This window comes from Pseudopipra pipra, chromosome 1 (assembly GCF_036250125.1).
Source record: "Pseudopipra pipra isolate bDixPip1 chromosome 1, bDixPip1.hap1, whole genome shotgun sequence".
Classification (NCBI taxonomy): Eukaryota; Metazoa; Chordata; class Aves; order Passeriformes; family Pipridae; genus Pseudopipra; species Pseudopipra pipra.
In genome coordinates, this window is record NC_087549.1 from 24,203,548 (window position 1) to 24,222,857 (window position 19,310).

The 19,310-nt window shown below is 41.3% G+C and overlaps 1 protein-coding gene across 4 annotated transcripts in view; it reads right to left on the minus strand.

Annotated features, from left to right (window-relative positions):
• Nucleotides 1-19,310, minus strand: part of TMEM67 (transmembrane protein 67) — a 47,532-nt gene that overhangs the window by 5,471 nt on the left and 22,751 nt on the right. For 3 of the 4 annotated variants that reach the window (XM_064648867.1, XM_064648874.1, XM_064648850.1), the window contains exons 21-27: nucleotides 17,182-17,322; nucleotides 16,635-16,715; nucleotides 16,042-16,158; nucleotides 14,728-14,844; nucleotides 14,541-14,645; nucleotides 14,191-14,293; nucleotides 13,057-13,199 (exon numbers count right to left, since the gene is read on the minus strand). In XM_064648867.1, coding sequence (XP_064504937.1) covers nucleotides 13,057-13,199; nucleotides 14,191-14,293; nucleotides 14,541-14,645; nucleotides 14,728-14,844; nucleotides 16,042-16,158; nucleotides 16,635-16,715; nucleotides 17,182-17,322 — 807 coding nt within the window. Of the gene's footprint in view, nucleotides 1-11,397; nucleotides 12,605-13,056; nucleotides 13,200-14,190; nucleotides 14,294-14,540; nucleotides 14,646-14,727; nucleotides 14,845-16,041; nucleotides 16,159-16,634; nucleotides 16,716-17,181; nucleotides 17,323-19,310 lie in introns of those variants that run through there. The other variant, XM_064648858.1, reaches the window with a different exon arrangement.

The following is a 19,310-nucleotide window of genomic DNA, read 5'->3' on the forward strand; positions in this document are numbered from 1 at the left end:
GAAGAGACTAGCATAGCCAGAGCAGTACATCTCTTATTTCCCTATCTCTGATTCTCACATAGGCAATTTCACTCTGGCATACATAAAGGAAGCAATGCCTGCTATTAAAACACCTTGGAAATCATTGTCAAATAGCTCTTACAAACATCAAACACAGGAGAGATAAGCACCTGGATAAAAGGACAAATTATGTGCCTTCAATACCATGAAGGCAGCACTGAAGGAAATGCATTTTCCCATAAGAAATCCACAGGAAAATCTGCAGTTCCTGCAAGAAGTGAGAAGAAAGGATGGAGAATTAGAAAGCCCAAATATTATCCTCTCCCGAGTGTGGGAGGACAGGTGGTGAGCCTGTTCCTCACAGACCACAAAGTAGATGTTCAATTTCAAAATGAAGTTTGGACAGTATGAGACCTGAATGGAGATCCTGGGGTTTAAGTTTGTAGCTTAAGGTTTGGTGTTCCTATAATCCTCCTTTATTCTGGGAATTTCATTTTGTGTTATCTGTGTTGTCTTCAATGCATCCAGGCTTCTTGTTCCCTGGGCATGAGAACCCTTATGTCCTTGGTGTGAGATGATATCCTCCAGGGTGCCATGCTCTATCCTGTGCTGCAGGGAGCTATAAGCTCCATTCCTGCTAGGCCTTTCCAGGCATCTCAGCCCTGGAAAATGAAAAGTCAGAAAGATTGGGAGCCCTGCAGAGTTGTCGAAGTTGTGGGCAACTGTGCAGCTCAAGGAACCAGGAAGGAATGAAGCAGGTCCTGAAAAAAATCTCTTTTTTTTTCTCAGAAGTTCATTAGAAACTGCTCAGCTAGTTCAAAACCTGCTGATTTTGATTTTTTTCTAATGAAAACCTGTTGTTTTGGTGAAAAGTTGTGCCAGCTGAGGGACAGACATTACTGGCTGATGGAGCTGCATGACCAGTGTCAGCCAGGCCAGCAAGCTCTGAGCTACCATGCTCAGGGAGCATAGCCCTGCTCAGCCCATACCTGGCTAGGGTCCATGAGCTGCCTTCAAACCAGGGCAGGAATGGAGAGGAGCAGTGTTAGAGGCAGGCAGGTCCTCCTTAACATCTCCTGCAGCCAGCTGATGGAAGGACCTGGCCCTCCCCTTCTTTGGCTGTTGATGCAATGGGGTTACCAGAGCTCCTGTGTCTCCAGAGCAGTTTCTAATTTGTTTATTGACGTTGACAAAAGCCCATTTTTACTTCTGTCAGCAGAGGTGATGTGGCTGTAAACAAGCAGGCCACTCTGCCTCCTACATTATCAGCAAAATTGCCAGCTAAGCACTAACTCCTGGACCCTCTGTGGCTGATATATAGAGCAGAGCGGCAAAACAAGTGGCCTATTTACATTTTGCTATGCTGGGGGTGAGAAAAATGAGATTTTAACCGTGGAATGCCTGAATTCACAAATAGGAAATGTATGTGTATGCAGGTGGGTGTATGGCCCCATGATTTCATGGAAGTGTGTTTCTGATCATAATTGATCTAAAATAACTGGGGGTTTAGTACTGTCTAGCTATTTTGGTGCAATTCATGCTTTCTGAGTAAAACTCATAAGATATAGATAGGAGTGATAAGAAGCTGATGGCCCTGAAATGATTGGCATGTTGTTCCATATAATAATATATATAACATATATGTATAAAAGTGTTAACTAAGATTATCGTAGGCATGGCATTACAAAACCAGCATTAACTTGAGAAAATTACAGGGAGATTGACTTTAATTAAGTCCATACTTTCACATTTATTTCTCTCCCTCTATGAGATCCTATTCCATGAATGTTGTTATGAAGCCCCTTTAATATACATCTGTAGGACACTTAATAACTTGACTGGAGTTTAACGCAGAGATTGTCACAAGCAGAAGTGGAAGGCTCTTCCTTTGGCTTGTGCCCCTCAGCAGCCAGCAGAATCAGAGTGTGATACAAGCCAATGGACGAGGAGTCAGAGGAGGTTGTGGTTTTGTTTACTTTGAAACAAAAGCCTCAGCATTGAAACCCAGCTGGCAGCACTGGGATTGCCATTGGAAAGGCAGTGTTTGGGCTAGAGCTTGTCCCTGTGCAGGAGCAGGCTGCACAGAACAGGCTTGGATCAGGGGGCTCCAAGTGCTCAGCAGAGATTCGATGGCAAAAGGGTGATCTAACATTTTGCAAAGTACTTGGGAGTATTCTGGAGTGCTTCACTCACCATTCTCAGTGGGTATCCCCAGCTCTCTATGCTGCAGTGGCATCATGGGTTAAATTGTCACACAAATCCTTTCAGCCTTCAGCCCAGGTATTTTTGGATAACAACAGCAAATTTCATCAGAAGGCATTTCTCCTATGTTCCCAGACGTTTTTACCCTCTTCCCCCTAGTCCTCTCTATCCCAAGAAACAAAATAAAATCCTGTACTGGTCCTGGATGCAGAATTTCCCCAGGCCAAGGGGGTCCTGTAGTTGCTTTCTGTCCAGGAAAAAGTGTGGCTTTGTCTGGCTCGACTTTTGCCAGCAACTGAGTGAGTAACTGGACAGGATGGTGGTAGCCAGAGCCACCTGGCAGCACCCGTTCCCTGTGGAGAGACTGCAAGGCTGGCATCCATCTTGCCATGGGACTTGCAGGCAGGAACTCACTTGGTGTCTTGCAGTATGGTGGTAGTCAGGGATGTACTGTTTGGGATAGGCAGGTGCATAAGGTGAGGAAGTGTCCTTAGAAAGGATGAAGAAGTGTACTTGTGGGCTTAGGAGGAAAGAGGAGTTTGGGATGAGAGCCAAGCAACTCCCAGCAGCACAGAGCCTCTGCTGCTCCTCGTTCTGCAGCTGTGAGGAGTTTCCTGCTGATCAGAGGTTAGCCTGACAGTAGAGCTGCTGCTGCACAGTGGACTTGATCCTAACACGACACCTAGATGTAAAAAGGGCCATTTTGGAAGTGGGTGGGCAGCACATGGGTGTGGGAGTGCTGATGAGGCTGCACTGGGAGCAGCAGCTGGAGAGAGGAAGGGATGCCAGAAAACACCCTTCCTCCCTCAGCCTCCACAGCTTACACAAGTGTGTCTTTTGTCCCACTTTTTTTACATCCTTCCAAAGATGCCAGCCACGGTGAAATTGCCCCTGCCAGCTCTCTGCTGCATTTTGGGAGTGCAGCCCCCTGACCCAGGAGCCAGCCCACCTCTGCAGGGCTCAAGCACTGCACAGCCTTCCAAAACCCCTTCCCTGAAGCTGTATCTCATTTATCTGCATGCTTAGGTATAGGCAAAAGGGGGATTATCAGCTGCTTTACCTTGTCCTTTTCCAGAGCCCTCTTGTTTTGCCTATGACAGGCCAGTGCAGCCTTACAGCAGAATTAAGGGGTACATCTGGCTCTCTGGAGAGCAGGGCTGTGGTGAGTCTGACACTGCCAGGAGGGCTTTCACTGAGAGGCCCCCTTTTCTCTCCAGGTTGCAAAAGAAATTTAAATTTTTCTAACAGGTCACCATCAAGACAATATTCTTAAATCAGTATTGCTGCAGGACTGAGCAAACAAAAGGGAGGTTGTTTTAAACATTTCTGTTCCACGTTTGGCTCAAGCACAGCCTTTGTTACATGTGTGTAAACCCAGAGGAAAATTGCATTTGATAAACAGCGTAGTTTGCTGGGAGCATGAGTACCTTCCCTGCTCAGAAATTAACCCTAAAAATAAATACTTCAGGAGCAAACTGTGCAACAGCCTGTGCTATGATGCAGCAAGGGGGATCAGGACACCGGTGCGGTTTCAGCATGTGCTTGGGTTTTTTTGAGAAAAGCATTTACAGCACCAGCATCACCAACCAAAGCAAACAGGGTGATTTCTCCTTTCCTTCAGCTAAATCAGTCCTTGGCAACAAAGGAGACAGAGAGCTGCACCATCCCCAGACTTTGGACAGGGATGTGAGCTCTGGGGCATTTTATCAATGCTTACAGCCTGCCTTTAAGCTCTTAAGCAATGCCTTGGGGCCAGGAAGGGCACTGGACCCTATTGGCTCTTGGGCTAAGTGTTACAAGCACTGAGGGCTGGGGGAACCATCTTTTACCTGCCAGTGTGGCCACGCTGCTGGGAACCATCAGGTTCGTTTGCAGAGGTGATATGGGGGAGGAAAGTGCACTTTGGGGTTACCCAGACCTGCTGTAGAGCGCAAGAAGTTGTGCTCTACTGCTCCCCTTGCTGATGGCTCTAGTTCTGCAGAGATTAGTTTGTGTGTCCCAGCAACTCCCAGTGCCTTTACTGGTCCTGGCAGCAGGAACTGACAGGGAAGCAGGGGAGGGGTGGCTCCCAGAGGGTCTCTAGGAGTGAAAAGGAGCCTTTCTCTCACAGCATGCAGCTTTTCTCAAGGGACCAGGCTTTGTCCTTGGCCATCTCCAAAGTTTCTGACATCTCTCCTGGAAAAATATCCCAACAGCCAGGAATGTGGAGTGAGGACCGGGGTTGGCCTGAGACTATGAGGGCACATGCTGACGGTCTGCCTCTCATCTGAGCTGGCCTGAGCTAAAACCAAGAGCCTGGTGTTAAAGAGACAAGTCCTTGGTACATCTCAGGGGTAGGTTTTAGGCTCATCAGTGGCAAACCCACACAGCAGGCTGGGCAGAGCTGGATGATTTTGACGCACATACCCTCTAGTGGCTTCAGTTCTCAAATTATAACACCTTCTCTCAATAAATAAGTGTTTCCTTAAACTCTGCTTTAGAGTGCTTGAAATTAAGATGATTTGGCCTGTTAAGATGTCCCATGGAGAGGCAGCCAAGTTTTCCTGTTTATCAGGGAGACCGCAGGTACATGGTCTTCTCCACAGCCCAACATGCACACACACCTTCTATTGCTGTTTTCCACATCCTGGAGGAGTTTTCACTTGGTGCATACAGTTTCATGGAGCCATCATTGGACATGTTCACTGGCAAGTTGTATGGGGCTTTGAGGTGGTGGCCCTGAGCTGACGCTGTGCTCTGTTCCAGTGTCTGGTGGCAAGGCTGAGTCCTGCTGCCCCAGCTACCTCTTCCTAGGCCTGGTTTCTCCACTTGTTCCTCTCCTCACCTGGTACCACCAGCATCATCCCAGCCCTGCAGGACCTTCAGGGCTCCTTGCTCATCAACAAGCCACTTGCCTGGATAGATCCATTTCACTGCTGCTGCACAGACCATGTCAGAGGCTGAGACTTGTTCCCAACTGTGAGCCGAGTTTTAGAGTTGTTTATTTCCCAGCACATGCATTCACAGAGCTGGCTTGTGCTCCTTGCAGACTCATATTATGCCGTCCTTGAGCTAAGAGACTGACAAGGGGTGTGAAGAGCATCCAGGATTTTGCACTCCAGCATACACACAGGTACAGAATATGAAAACATACACCGTGGTTTCTAGTACAGCTTTTAGAGCTACCGGTCGTATGGCAATGACTGGGAGGAGGTTAACTTTCCCGAGTTCTCTAACTCCTGCCTTTACCTACTGCACCCCTTTCAGGCTCTCCCTCAAGCTTGCAGTTAAAGCAGCTGCAACCCAACAGTTCTGGAGAGAAAGGGGAAGCTCAGAAAGCTAAAAGCCTAGGGAAACAAAAACCATTCCCCAGAGGGGATCAACTCCTTTCTGTTCCTCCATCTAGATACGTTTAAATGTGTCTACTGCTTAATTGTGTCTTAAAGGATCCCAGCCCTTCTGTGGTAATGGCTGCTGAGCAGGCAGTGCTTCCCTTGATAACAAAGGGTGGGGAATCAGTGTGGCTGGGTCAGAGTAGCCAAGAGCCCTGAGCGGCCACCAAGAGAGGCTCCATTACCTCATGGTCTCTTCTGGCTGGACATTTGGTGAGCATGGGCAATGAATATTATTATTTCCAAGAAGCATGTAATCGCTCTGCGTAACAACTGACCCTCCCCTACACCAAACTGTGTAATGGGGCTGTCACCGTTGCACATCTGTGCAAACCAGACAGCATCACTGTAGGGTCCTGCTCTTCCTGTGGACAGACCCAATGGTCCTGATCCACACGTCTCCGATCCAGTGCCTCCCCATCACCATGCTCACAAATCCCTGAGACCCATCACAGCATCTGCAGCCTTCAAAGGAATTCAGTGTTTTGCCTTTCCAACAGCATAGTGCTGGGCTTTCTGCAGATGCAAAGGCAGGCTGCCACCTAAGAGAAATAACATTCAGTGAGATTGGAGTTGGTCGGCAGTGAGAGCTGCAGCTGCCTATGCAAGCCAGGCAGCCATATCCTTTTATTTTTAAAAAAGAACTTTAATGATGTCTACACAGAGAAATTTGTCAGATTTTGCCTCTGTCCCTATGGAGAGATATGTCTCCCTGTCCCTGCTGGTTTAGGATGCAGGGAGAACCCAGAGTCTCATCGAATCCATCAAGTTCTGCACTGAACTTTGCAGGACACAACCCCCCGCTGCACTGCAGCTTCCACAGAAAAGAGTCACCATGTCCTGTCATGTGCCTGACCATGCAGTAAAATCTTACAGTGTTTGTAGAGAGAACTACTTGTACTACAAGGTACAGGAGAGCAACTTTGGTCTTTTCAACAGTGAAGCTCAGATCTTAATATCCACATACACGAAAAAAAAGAAAATGCTGGAAATGGGAAATGCAGCCTTTTCCTCCCCAGTAAAAAGTGCACTCTGTCTCAAACTGTCCAACAAAGTGAAAGTGGTTTCTGACTGTATGCTCTTAGGAGAAATGAACACCTGAGAGGTCCCTCTCATGGCATCATCGCTGCTCTGATCTTCCAGGATAACACAATAAATACTGAGCTTTCAGCACAGCTGTTATTAAACATAAAGTCTTCAGCATAACTCCTGCATCCCCTTGCCAAAGTTTCTGGGATTTGGGTCTCTGCAGGCCCAGGTGACCCCGGGAAGGAAGAGGTGAGAGGATGGATTGGTGCAGGTGGGGCCGCAGCCTGGGGACGCGCCCCAAAGCCAGTGCCCGGATCCATCATCCAAGAGCCTGCAGAGGGAGGATGCTGCCCCCCTTTGCAGCCCAACAGCTCCATGGAGAGTGGGAAGGAGTCAGGAGAAACTGTAGCAAATGAAAAGTGCAAAATCCATTCACCCCAGCTTGGCTGCTTATGACAGGGCATGGATGGGAATGGGAATCAGGCCAGGCTTTGGGAGATAACAAGCTGTTTGCTCTGTAGGTCTGTTGGTGCCACTCTTCTTGTCCCAGGGATCAGGCAAAGCCAGAAGCAAATATCTCCATTCAGCATTTGCAGGAAGAACTGGAGATTTATTTTTTTTGTATGATTTGAAGGGGATTATTTTCCTGGAGTTATAAACCAAGGTGAGAAGAGACCATGGTCGTTTTTTTCATTCCTGTTTCTTTCATACTGCATGAGCCTTTCTGCCACCCTGACACAGAGAGCTGTTAAATGGAAATCTGATAATTCTGTAATAGCATGGACTTACGTAAAAAAACCCAAACCCAACGACAGAAATAAATCATCTAGATCTGTCTCTTAAGTGCTGTGTGTTTTCTAGGAATAACTGCTTTAGTGCTAGGGCAAGTACATTTCCTTCTCTCCGCTCAGATACAGCCTCTGTGTTTGATTCCATGAACAACCACAGTTGTGAGGAGGTTGTCAGGTGTGGGCTCAGCTTTTGCAGACTAACAAAAGAACAATTCTGAATATTCAAAGGGAAATTCTCAGTATCAGCTAATGCAGTGCCGCCTCCTGATCTCTGCAGAGCTATTCCACAGGTAAGCTTTGAACATCACATATTTCCTCATTAACCCCAAAGGCTGCCTCACCTCTCTCCAGCTGCCAGGCTTAGACCTACTCCTGCTGAGAAGGAAGTCACACGGGAAAACTAATGGAGTGACAAGTCTCAAGTGCAACAGTAGGTTGGTAAAGCAGTCTGGATCAGAGAGGGATACAGCTGGTCAGGGCTTGAGACCATCAAAGCTTACTGAAGCTCTACTAGGATAAGATAGAAACACTCAATTTACAGAGAGGCAAATGCATCTCCCATGGAGTTTCCTGGACATTGTTCCTCAGGCTCCACAATCCCCAGCCCAGACTGTGGATCCACGTCCTCCCTGTGGGCACTGGAGAACAGAACTGGCAGCAGCTTGGCCACCCTGCCTGCAGGGCCGGTTCACTTTGGCAGCCGGTGGCAGGTCAGCAAGGACGGTGGCCTTTCCAAGCCACCCATGGCAGGTGTCATCTGCCTGCTGTGGTGTAGTAGGAGTCACACGAGAAAGCTGGGTGTGCTGGGGTGGAGATGGAATGTAGGCAACAGAAGAGGCAAAGCTGGAGGAAGCCAGTGCCCAAAAGCAGGGTTTTTTGGAGATGTCTTGCTTTCATTCCTTCTTCCCTTTACACATACATGAAAGTTGGGACTTCAAGGTTTTGACTGATTTTTAGTACTATGTTTGGATTTTCATTCTTCTCACCAAAGAACCTTGCTGCTACCTCGAGGCACACCTTGGCACGCAGTGCTGCCCAGCTTGGCAGCATTCTCCTGACAAGGCCACCTCTCTGCTCATTTGCCCAGGGAAGCAGGGAAAGGCAGTAACTGCCCCGGCCGAGAGCCCTGCTGCCAGACCTGCAGGAAGGGAGGGGCAGGATCTGCACCTCAGCTGACAGTGGTGGGGTGAAGTAGGAGGCTGTGCCAGGCACTGCCTGGAGGCACTGGCTTGGGGTACAGGAGAGTCTGACAGGAGATTAGTGCTTTTAACTGGTGAAAAGGCACAGGAGAAAAGGGTGTGGTACTGGGTAGAGAAAAAAAGGTAAGGCAAAGCAGGTGGTGTTGAGGGAGACCAGTTTTGAGAGGTTTGGTAGTTACCTCCCTTCCACCATTCCAGTCTACTTGTGATTTTCACAGGATCATGTCACAATGTCACCCTCCCCCTGTCACTCACTGCTCATATGCTCCCACTCTGAAAACCAACACAAACCCCTCGAGCTCGGCTTGGCTGGCATCGCCTGCTGCCCATACTGCAGAAAGCTGAAGGGCAGGGTGTAATCTGAGCATCCTGCTAGCTGCACTTCTCACCTCTGGCAGGATTTACCTCAGTCACACCCATCTCTACCATTTAAATGAATGCTATAATAAAATGGCAAGTCTTTCACTAGTAAATGAAACCTGTAAATTTTAAACATATTCTTGAAATTACTGTACCTTGTCTGTACATAAAGTTATAATTATTTGTGGAAATAATTTGTTTGGTATCTAACCTCTAGGATGCTTGGCAAGAAACAACCATACATTCCATTAGTTGTGGCTATCCAAAACTATACTCTCTGTTGTTGCACTGCCTGCAAACCCCCTTTCTTACACTTGTCTTGACAGAGCTTCTTTGGATTGCAGAGCCAGCAGCAGCCTCTGGCCCTACTGTCATGATCATGGAAGGAAAAATATGTTTCAGACTTGGGTCCACTCGTTTGACAAGTGCAAAAAAAGGTCTCCAATCTTTGAAAATTATTTTATTGCTCAGAGAAACAGACAGCATAGTCTGAAATGCCATGTGGCCAAATAAAACATTCAGAAACCTGAAAGACACTCATCATACGAACAACACAATGTAGATGCATACTAATTTTAAAAAAGAAAAAAAAATTGTTGGAAATACAATCACAAGAGATATTTCTTGAACAAATATCAAGCTTGATATTTCTTGAACAAATATCAAGCAATGGGGAACAAAGCTCAGTCAACCTGTTCCAAGTGTTCACTGGGCAGAAAGAATTAAGAAAAGCTTCTATGAATTCATGGAGCTTTTGCCTTCTCTAATCATTTCCTAAATCATGTAGAGTGTCTATGTTAGCTATATTAACATTTTAGACAAATGACCTGGAAAAATAAAACAAAATAGAGTAATGTGTACACTAAGAAGAAAGTGGGGGCCAAGCGACTGAACTGTTTTGACAGGACATTTTTAGATAATTTTATCATTTATCTTGCTTTTAGCAGTATTTCTTGCAAAATGCAAGGTCATTAAAGCTTCCACATACCCTTTTGAGAAGCAGATAATTAAAGGCGTATCTAAAGCAAACTCAAGCAAGGTTTTTGTACTGCAAGTTAGCACAAGCACTGAGAACAGGGTATAGCGTGAGAGCCCACAGGCTGAAAGGTCTCCATTTCTGCTGGCACCGAACTAAAAACCATGTCTGCGTCTACAGATGGCACAACTGCATCTTCACTTTGCTTGCAGTCATTTGCTGGTTTACTCAGTTCTAGTTACTTTGTTTTAGTTATTCTGACTTCAGTGGGTCATAAATGAGACCATTCTGGAAGAAGTCTGTTTGAGGTGTGGTTCTGTTCCCTGGAGTAAATTCATGCCCATGAACACGTCACCAGAATTCAGAGAGGAAAAGCCTGTCCCTTTGACCGTTGACACTGACTCACAGTTCTATTGCTGGGAGGTGCAGTAAGCAAAGACCAGCATTAGGGCAGTTCACTGGGATCACCTGTGCTCAGTTATGGACTGCAGCAACCTTCTACACCCCTTTAGTCACATCCACCAGCTTAAATAAATACGGTCACATGAGAAAGATTGTATTTCCTGTAGTACACTGACTTAGCAGTAGAACTTGCAAGGACTTAAGTTTAGTTAAGTCCTTGCAAAGATATCGACCAAAGAAACACAAGGACACCATGTGAGCCTAACTTTGCCTTGTGAATGTCTTACTGCAGACTCTTTTCAGATGGCCCCTTAGCTTAATTTTGGCACTCAGTAGATCACTAACAAGGAAATTCACAACTGTTGAGGTCCTACAGCCATGACAGCCAGTGGAAATATGATTTTTGGCTGTTTAAACAGATCCAGAACCTAATGGACAATTCAATTACTACATTCACTATAAAAGCAACAACCCTAATTTTATTTATAGTGGACATTTCACTCTGTTAGAAGTCTTGTATTCACACCTTTTCTGAGGCGTAGCGTGCACCAACAAACTAAGAGCTGTGTGCATAAGCAGACAAAAGCAAGGAAAGCATGACATGGAAATGCCCGTGCTAAACTGCACACTAATAAATGGATGTCCCACTGTAAATCAACTCTTCAGTTATCCGTCTGGTCCCAGCCTTAGTGGCAGACACATTCTATCAGTCAATGGCAACTGTATTGGACTAGCAGGTTACACAGGCTTTGCAACAACAAAAGCAAATGCTTTAAAGCAATAGTGAGATTCATGTCCATGGTGCTCTAGGTTTAATATAATATGACATGGTACCAACATGAAAACACCTTCTTTATGAGGCCAAAAACCATCTGAAATGCAATGCTGCTTCAACTCAGATAAGAATGTCTGCATCAGAAACCTGCTAAGTCCAACTAATCTTGAGTCTCTGTTTTAGAATAAGCATGAGATGATGTTGACTTACATTTTTATGGTATTTTTGCTGGTGCAAGTCCCTTGTTGAATCATCTAAAGGCAAGTAACAGCTATAAAAACAGCAAACACTATTCATGTTTAACCATTTATTGAAAAAATTTGAAGTATAAAAAAGGTAGGGAGACTTTTCAGTGGTAAAAATGGGAAGTAGGCATCTCATTTTAAGGTGATTTGAAAGCCATTCATAATCTCCCTTAACACTGAATAAGTGGCACTTGAATAATTATTAACTTGTCTAAATGCCAAAAATATGATGACCGTAAAACAATTATGGTCTTTGTGTTATATCCAAAGATAATAAAGTCAGAAAATTAAGAGAGACAAAGGTACATGAGCACATGTGTAAACACTTCTAAAATGATCGAACAATTGCTTCAACTTCCCTTGTGCAGAAAAACTGAACAGAATAATTACTGTTTTTCCCCTGAGCATCTTGCATCAGATGACAGAAGATCAGGAACAAACCCCAAATGCAGATAACTGTCTCCTCTGCTCTATTATAACTGGCCTGTTTTTCTCCATCACTATAACACCACTGGATCTCAAACACATGGGATGTCATGTGTAGGCCACACCCAAGAAAAACAATGGTAAACTCCAAGAGAAGACACAGAAGCATACAATACTATGACACAATAAGAAAAAGTTAAAATTTTAAACTGGAGTCACCACAAATAAGTGATCTTTAAAATGTCCTCCTGAAAGATTAACTTAATTCAGAACAAATCCTGTGCTGTGTAAAACTGGAAATATGTTTGCTCAATTACACCTCAAAATAAATTTAAAAAAAATAAAAAAAAAGATTTAAGGTATTTTCAGACAACTTCAGAGTTGACAACCTCTCCTGTCAACCGATGCTCAAATTATTGCCTCAAAGTGACTGGTCCATATATTATCAAAAGCCAATAACTAATTGTTATCTTATTCTAAAAATAACTACAGTAAGTTTACTTCTGTCTTATTTGCATGTACATTTCCTTTTAAAGGCCTATGTCTCAGTGTTCACAAATTAAAAATAAATCTGTAAATACAGAAAAATAAAGCTTACTACTACACAGTATAAAACCCGACACATTTCAAACCCATTACATTATTATTATTGAAAATGCTGTACAAATAATCTGCAGATCAGAGATGCTTTGATCATGGACATAATTTCCACAATTAACTCCTCAACGAAATTTTTCATCTTCTTAATTAAATGAGAAATCTTTCATCCACCAAGGTTTTGGATGCCAAATTCTTCTGCCCAAGTGTATTACGGATAAACCTAAATATCTAAGAACATTTTAGAAAACATGTATGAATGAGGAAATACTTAAAACAGTATGTTTCAGTATCAAACATAAAATAATAACCTTGTATTATCTTTAAATTGTAAATAATATGAGTGAACTAGGTGCTTAACTTTAGCATTTTTGAAACATTTTCTACTACCCTTCCACCCTAAATTATGATAGAACTATGTGTGATTAATTTTAACAGATATTTGTGTTTTCTATTGAAAATTATTTGTAACCTCTTTATTCATGACAGCCATGTGAACAAAATTAGTTTCTCACAAACCTATTTGACAAAAAAAATCAAAAAACTATTTTATAAGTTCTCAGTATAATCTTCTGTCACTGCATACTGCTAATTTACTGCTTAAATTATCTAGTTAACTGTATAAACTGCCAAGGTGACCCATATTTAAAAAAATATTACTTTGTTCTTAAGTTGAAATTTACCTCTTGTTGCAAATATGTCAGAATAGCTGCTAAAACAAAACTTTGGGAAGCCAGATCCACAACGGAGAAAAACAGGATATCGAAAATGAGCAGCGTTGTTTCATTTCCATAGTAGAGAACATCAATGAAAGAGTGTCCTTCATCTACAAAACAAAAATATTTTTTGAAAAATTACTATTGCTGTGAGTTGCAAGTTTGTGAAGTTCTTCAGTCCGTGCTGAGAAAGCTGGTAAGAAAAAGGGAACTCAGAGCCATAGCTAGTTAATGACATTCTGTGGCAACATAGAGCTAATTGTGTCCTTCTACTGAAAAATAACACAAACCTTTTCACTTATAAAATGGTGTAATACTGGTGGAAAACAACAGGAAAAACCTGCCTACCACACGCAACTCTATTCCCTCCTGAAATCTCAGACTGTTTAAAAAGGTAGTTTTAAACAACAAACAGATGTAACTGTCTTGTCCCTGAAACTTCTAGCAACTGTTAGCTCTGGCCCCAACTCAACAAAATAATAAAAACATATGCTTAAAGCCTTACTTAGGAGGAGGTTCAGAGCTTAGCATTATCTTTATTTATTGGTTAACAGTGCCCAAAAAAATAGGTCTTTTAAGCTTAAAATACCTTTTTCATAGCCAAAGTGCTCTAGACCACTTATCCACTTCTTTATCTTATCAAAAAGCACCATTTCTAGAAAAGAACACTTAAGTAATTATAGAAAACATATTTTTTCCCCTCTTACTACTTTTTCAGAAAAATGTCCAATACAAGTTTGATTGGAAACAGTGTATTTTCATTAAAAATTGCATATGTCCTACTGCCATGAAATCCTGATTTATATCTGAACTTCTGGGAAAGATGAGAGTCTCAACAAACAACATCTTTCTATCAGTGTTTATGATTATGAACTGTATCCTTTCAGTTGCCTAAAAGAAAAAACATCGCAGATAAACAGCAAATTATAAATAGGATTTCTGTAACCTAAAGAACTTCTCTTAAATATAGAGACCCCTCACAAGGGGTCATTTAATGATCCCTCCTGCTGTAAAGTCCAGTTTAGATTGTAAATCCTGAGAAAGAAATCTACACAGAAACCTAGACACTTAAAATAGTACAAATACCACAAATCTTTTTACCATTATAAAAAATACTTTTCTCTATTGGTTCCATGAACTCCATGCCAAGAATCCGTTCAAGCAGCAACTTATCTTTAACAATATAATCCATTTCTTTATGAACCTATAAGAAAAAGAAAAATGATACTTCTTGTTTCATAATTTCAAAGAAAAAGTGCTTTCTACAAAGTGAGGCACAGCTACTTAGACCTTTATGAATGAACTGGTCTATTCCAAGACAAAAATAAATACATAACAAAAAAGGGTTTGTTGTTTTTAAGAGCAGTCTTACTGTCTTTCAGATTTACAATTTTTAGTCTCTACTTAGTATAATGATATTTTCCTTAATATAGTAATGTCAATATACATACGTGATCAATAAAAGAACCGAGAAATTTGTTCATGGTGTTGTACGCCCTTGTGCTTTGTTCGAAGGTATTTGCAGATGACTCCAAAAGCCTTGCAGGACCACGTTTCTGAAATATAACATGACTATGACTTCAGCAGAAAAATTACATATTTTAAATAACATTTAAAGAATACCAGTATTTCACTTACTCTTGTTAGGGTTTCATGAATCCAGTCATAGTGCAGTCGCATTTTTCTTGAAATGGAAATTTGAAATGTCTGCCCATCTGTGTTCGGTAACAAACCTCTCTGACTACACAGATTTTCCTATACAATCAAAGCAATTATAAATTAACATTATTAAAGTCATTCATAGACCCAAAACAAGTCAAAAGCTTTTCATCTCCTCTCTTTCATATATACATAGCACTTAATAACTCTAAGTATTTGAATCCATTGCACTCTTGTTTCTAGTACAGGAACATTTTCTTAAGACATAAAATCCTGACCCCTGCTGTCACAAAGTCATATTCCTCTTTTCAGCTGTGTTCAGTTCATTACCTTTTAATATATCTTCTGATATTCTCTCGGAAGACCTTTGCTTTAAGTTTATTATTTTTTTCTATACTTGTCCTGCCTTTTTTGGTTGTTTGTTTTGGATTCCTGACTTTTTCCATATGTTTTCCGGGTCACATTGAAAAAAATGTCAGAAACTCCCAAAAATTGAAAAATTTGACAACCCCTGTTTACCCCAAAATTATATTAAAATAAGCATTTAGGAAAAAAATTACTGGAACACACAAGTCAAAAACATTATTAAAAGGTTACTCTATATTTCAGTGTTTGAGATTTAATTTTCACATGGTTATGTTTTTTTTCTGTCAATTATCACTAAAATAGCAATATCCTTTGTCTAAGGTACTTTCTTCTTAGTTGTCACTAAAAAGATGCAAGATATCATGGCATTTAGTGCAAAATCTCTGAACATATATTACACATTTTACATTTGCCTGATCTTGCACCAAAGATACAACATACGACAAACTAGAAAAAATACTTATAGAAATTAATTTCTGTAAAGAAGAAGTTATATCACCATAGTAGAAGAGATGGAATAAAAGAATTTATTGGTGGAGTAGATGTTTCTTTATTAGGAGTTTTTCAGATTTGTGTCTTTATGAAACCTTTTTGGTATGCAACTTTTTGAATGTGGCCATGATCTTATGAAAAGCTTGAATATTAAAAAAGAAGGTTCTTAAATACATGAAATAAGACTTTTTAGAGAAACAGGAATTTCATATCTTTGAAGTCTGAAGAAGTAATGAGAGGAGATAGTGAAGAAGATGAACAGCTAGTTAAAACAACTATTGAGTCATAAATTTACATACCAGCACCTGCTGTCTTGTGCCTAACATAAGTTGGTGTAACGTAATGCACAACTGCAGTTGCACAATGCAAAGGTCTGAGGGTTTTTATGTAAGATAAATAACCAGAGCAGGTGTAAACTTTAATAATTTTACTTACTGCTTCTCTCTTTAGGTTCATATTCATTTCTTCCATATTGGTATCTGCGTGTCCATGCACTGAGCGACCGTGGATATAATAACCAAAGCAGTTGTGTGACAAGAGAAACACTGAAATCTAAGAGGTAGGGGAAGAGAAGAATACTTTAATTAACAATTATAATTTTATTTTTGAACTTCTGAATTCACAATGAAGATCAGCCAGACCAGCCAGCCCTTCCACATATACAAAGTAGGTAAGTACCAAAATAAATACGGGAGAAAAATATTTAGTAACTCTTTTACTGATCATTTTTATCTATATGTAGCTAAATCACGCACTAGCTTCAAGTTTAGTTTATCAACAGCAAGGATCATTACTTAATTCCACTGAGCCATAAACCTATGGTTCCAGAACCCTTTTCAAATTAAATTTTAACTGAAATCTTGCAGAGTTCACCAATAAAGTGAGCCGAAAGAAACATTGACTTTGGCTGTTAGCTAATACTATCTGATTAAACTAACAGAATAAATATTATTTAATATTCTTAAAACTATCTTAGGCATTATTCAATTTAAAATGCCACTGTACAATCGACACAAAGAAATACTTACATTGCTCACGCAACACAAGTCAACAAATTGGCTGATCTTATCTTCAACAAATCTTTCATAAAACACAGAAAAAAATATAACCTGAAATAAATCAACCAAATTTTCTTATATTAGTTCACCAGATTTGACTTTATTAAGCAATTAATTTCACAGTTTAACACTCACAAATGACAGAATTCTGTAGTCTGTCAGAAGGATTGACCTTTATGAATGGGATTAACAAACTTCTTCTAAGAAGTAAAGTTGTAGCAATAACCTGCTTTTCATTTTGAACTTGTGAGATCCTCGGAAGTTGTTTAAAATAAAACAAAGTAGTTGCATAAATTCACATCTTTGAGAGATTTAAAATTCTGACCATGAAGTAAGATGTCTCTAGCTCAGAAGGTTCATTTTGAGTCCAAAGGGTGTACTATGCTAAAGCAACTAAACAAGAAGTTAAGAATGCACCCAATGCTATGATAAACAGTATGATTGTCTTAGTGATATATTCTAGTTTCCAAGAACCAGTCTGAAAATGGTAATTCAGTATGTCATGTGTTTCACATACCTGTAGGATGGCAATGGCTATCCAGAGTGCAACAGACACACCAAATCTTAAAATGCGGCTCCAAGGAGCTACGTAGCTCTCACTGCTTCTTGTAAGACTGGAAGAAGCATCCATTAAAGCCAGGTTTGAAAATCCTACCACCTGAAGAGGTAAGAAGGTCCATATAACAATAGGAGGCAATGAATAGTACTAATTAGGATCCTGTTGTTCCCATCATAGCAGGAAGTAAGAAAAAAATTAGGAAAAATGCACCTAGGAATAGTAGCATTTTCACTACGATAGAGCTCAATTGTGCGATCCAGTGTCATTACTGAGAAACATTACAAACATAAACTGTATATATATGTGTTGATACATAAATTAAACACATATGCAGCTAAATCTCTGTATTAGGGAGGGGTTCGAAACATACTGAAGCTTGAAAACCAAGACACTGTTGCAAGCTCAACAAAAACCAATATTTATTACCAAAAGGTGGCCAACAAAACGAACAAACCCAAAAGGGAGGAAGGAGGAGAGAAATAAGCCCCCAGCACGACCTCCCCAGTTACCCAGCTGTTGCCCATAAAGTTATCTTACCAACCTAGCATACCTATAATTACCCATAGCAGAAGCTGCATCCTTGGAGAGTCAGTAAGTTCACAAACTGGCAGGTGTCCCCGCCAAAAGGCAACGTTGTCCTTGGTGTGAAGTTAGCTCCCCCCAAGAAAGCACTATCTGCTTTTTATACAATTAATTGAGTGGCCACAACCTCCCAGGTGTGGCCAGCACTGCCCAGCCTGAGGCCCTCAGCCCCACCTCCCGGTTATGTAAGTGCATCTCTTCTGCGCACGCAGGAGAACTTCGGAAATCCCCTCACGCACGCGCAGTATGTTTTGGGGGTCTTTCTTAATTGAGTCTGGGGGTGAGCCTTCCTCCTCCTCCTCCTCAATCTCTCCTTCAAGTGACCTTGGAGGACAACTAGCTAATCACAGAATACCAATTAAAACAGTTTATACAAGAAGCTCTCTTCAAGGACAACTATCCCGTTTATCAGTGCTTGTTTTCCCATAACTTGGCAAGGAAAGAGCAAAGCTTTCACAGGTGGCTGGGCCAAACACAGACCAAAAGTAAATAAGTAAATAAATTCACCCTGGTACAATCTCACAAAAAGTCAACATTGGTTTTTACTGAAAAACTCCACAGGATTCTACTGTTGGACTGCATAGGGATCTTATTTCTGTCAAATTTCAGCTCTTTGGTCCTATATATTCCACTGTTAGAACAAATTTTTCATGTGTTTTGCAACTATAAGAAACTCATTTTTTTTGTTTCTATTGAATAGGAATATATTTCCCCTCCACTATCTGTATGACTGAATCTATTTTAAACTAAAAATCTGGAAAAAGTCCACAATAAAAAGATGAGACGAACATTATGTCTTGAAACACTTAACTGGTGAAAATCATTCAAAACTGAAGCTGCACCAGAAATACAGTTGTGGAGGGTTGACCATTTCCTCATGATCATTTCCTCATGTCCTACTGATTATTACCTGGGAGAAGAGACTGACACCACCTCACTACAACCTCAATAAGAGAGCAATAAGAATACGTGCTCTCTTTTCTACCATTCTTGTCTTGTAACAAGGCACCTAAGCTGGTCCTGGCCTGTAGGTACCAACAGCAAAAATGCTGATGTAGTGAATGAGGAAAGTTTGGGTTTTTTTACTGTATTTAATTTTACAGTATTTAATATTATTTAATTTTATTTAATTTAAAAGAAAAATTTAAAAACAGAAGTATAAAATTGAGTAAAAGTATTAAACATATGTAGAAGAACCTCACATAAACAACTATATGCTACATGCTTTAAGAATACTTCCCCAAAATAGAAGTAACTATTAAACTACAGAAGAAGCAAACCAAAATGTTTTTTAAAAGGTAAAGCACAATTTCTCACATACCCTGAAGCTGTAACTGAAGGCATACTGCCATCAGGAATGGAACTTCCTGCATTATAAAAGGGCACTATAGCAAAGGAGTAGGAAGGAAACCAGAAACAAAGCTGTAAGCTGTGATGGGAGGGAGCTAGTAGGCAGATAAAGAATTGAGTGTGTACACAGATTTATCAGTCTCTTAAGCCATTTA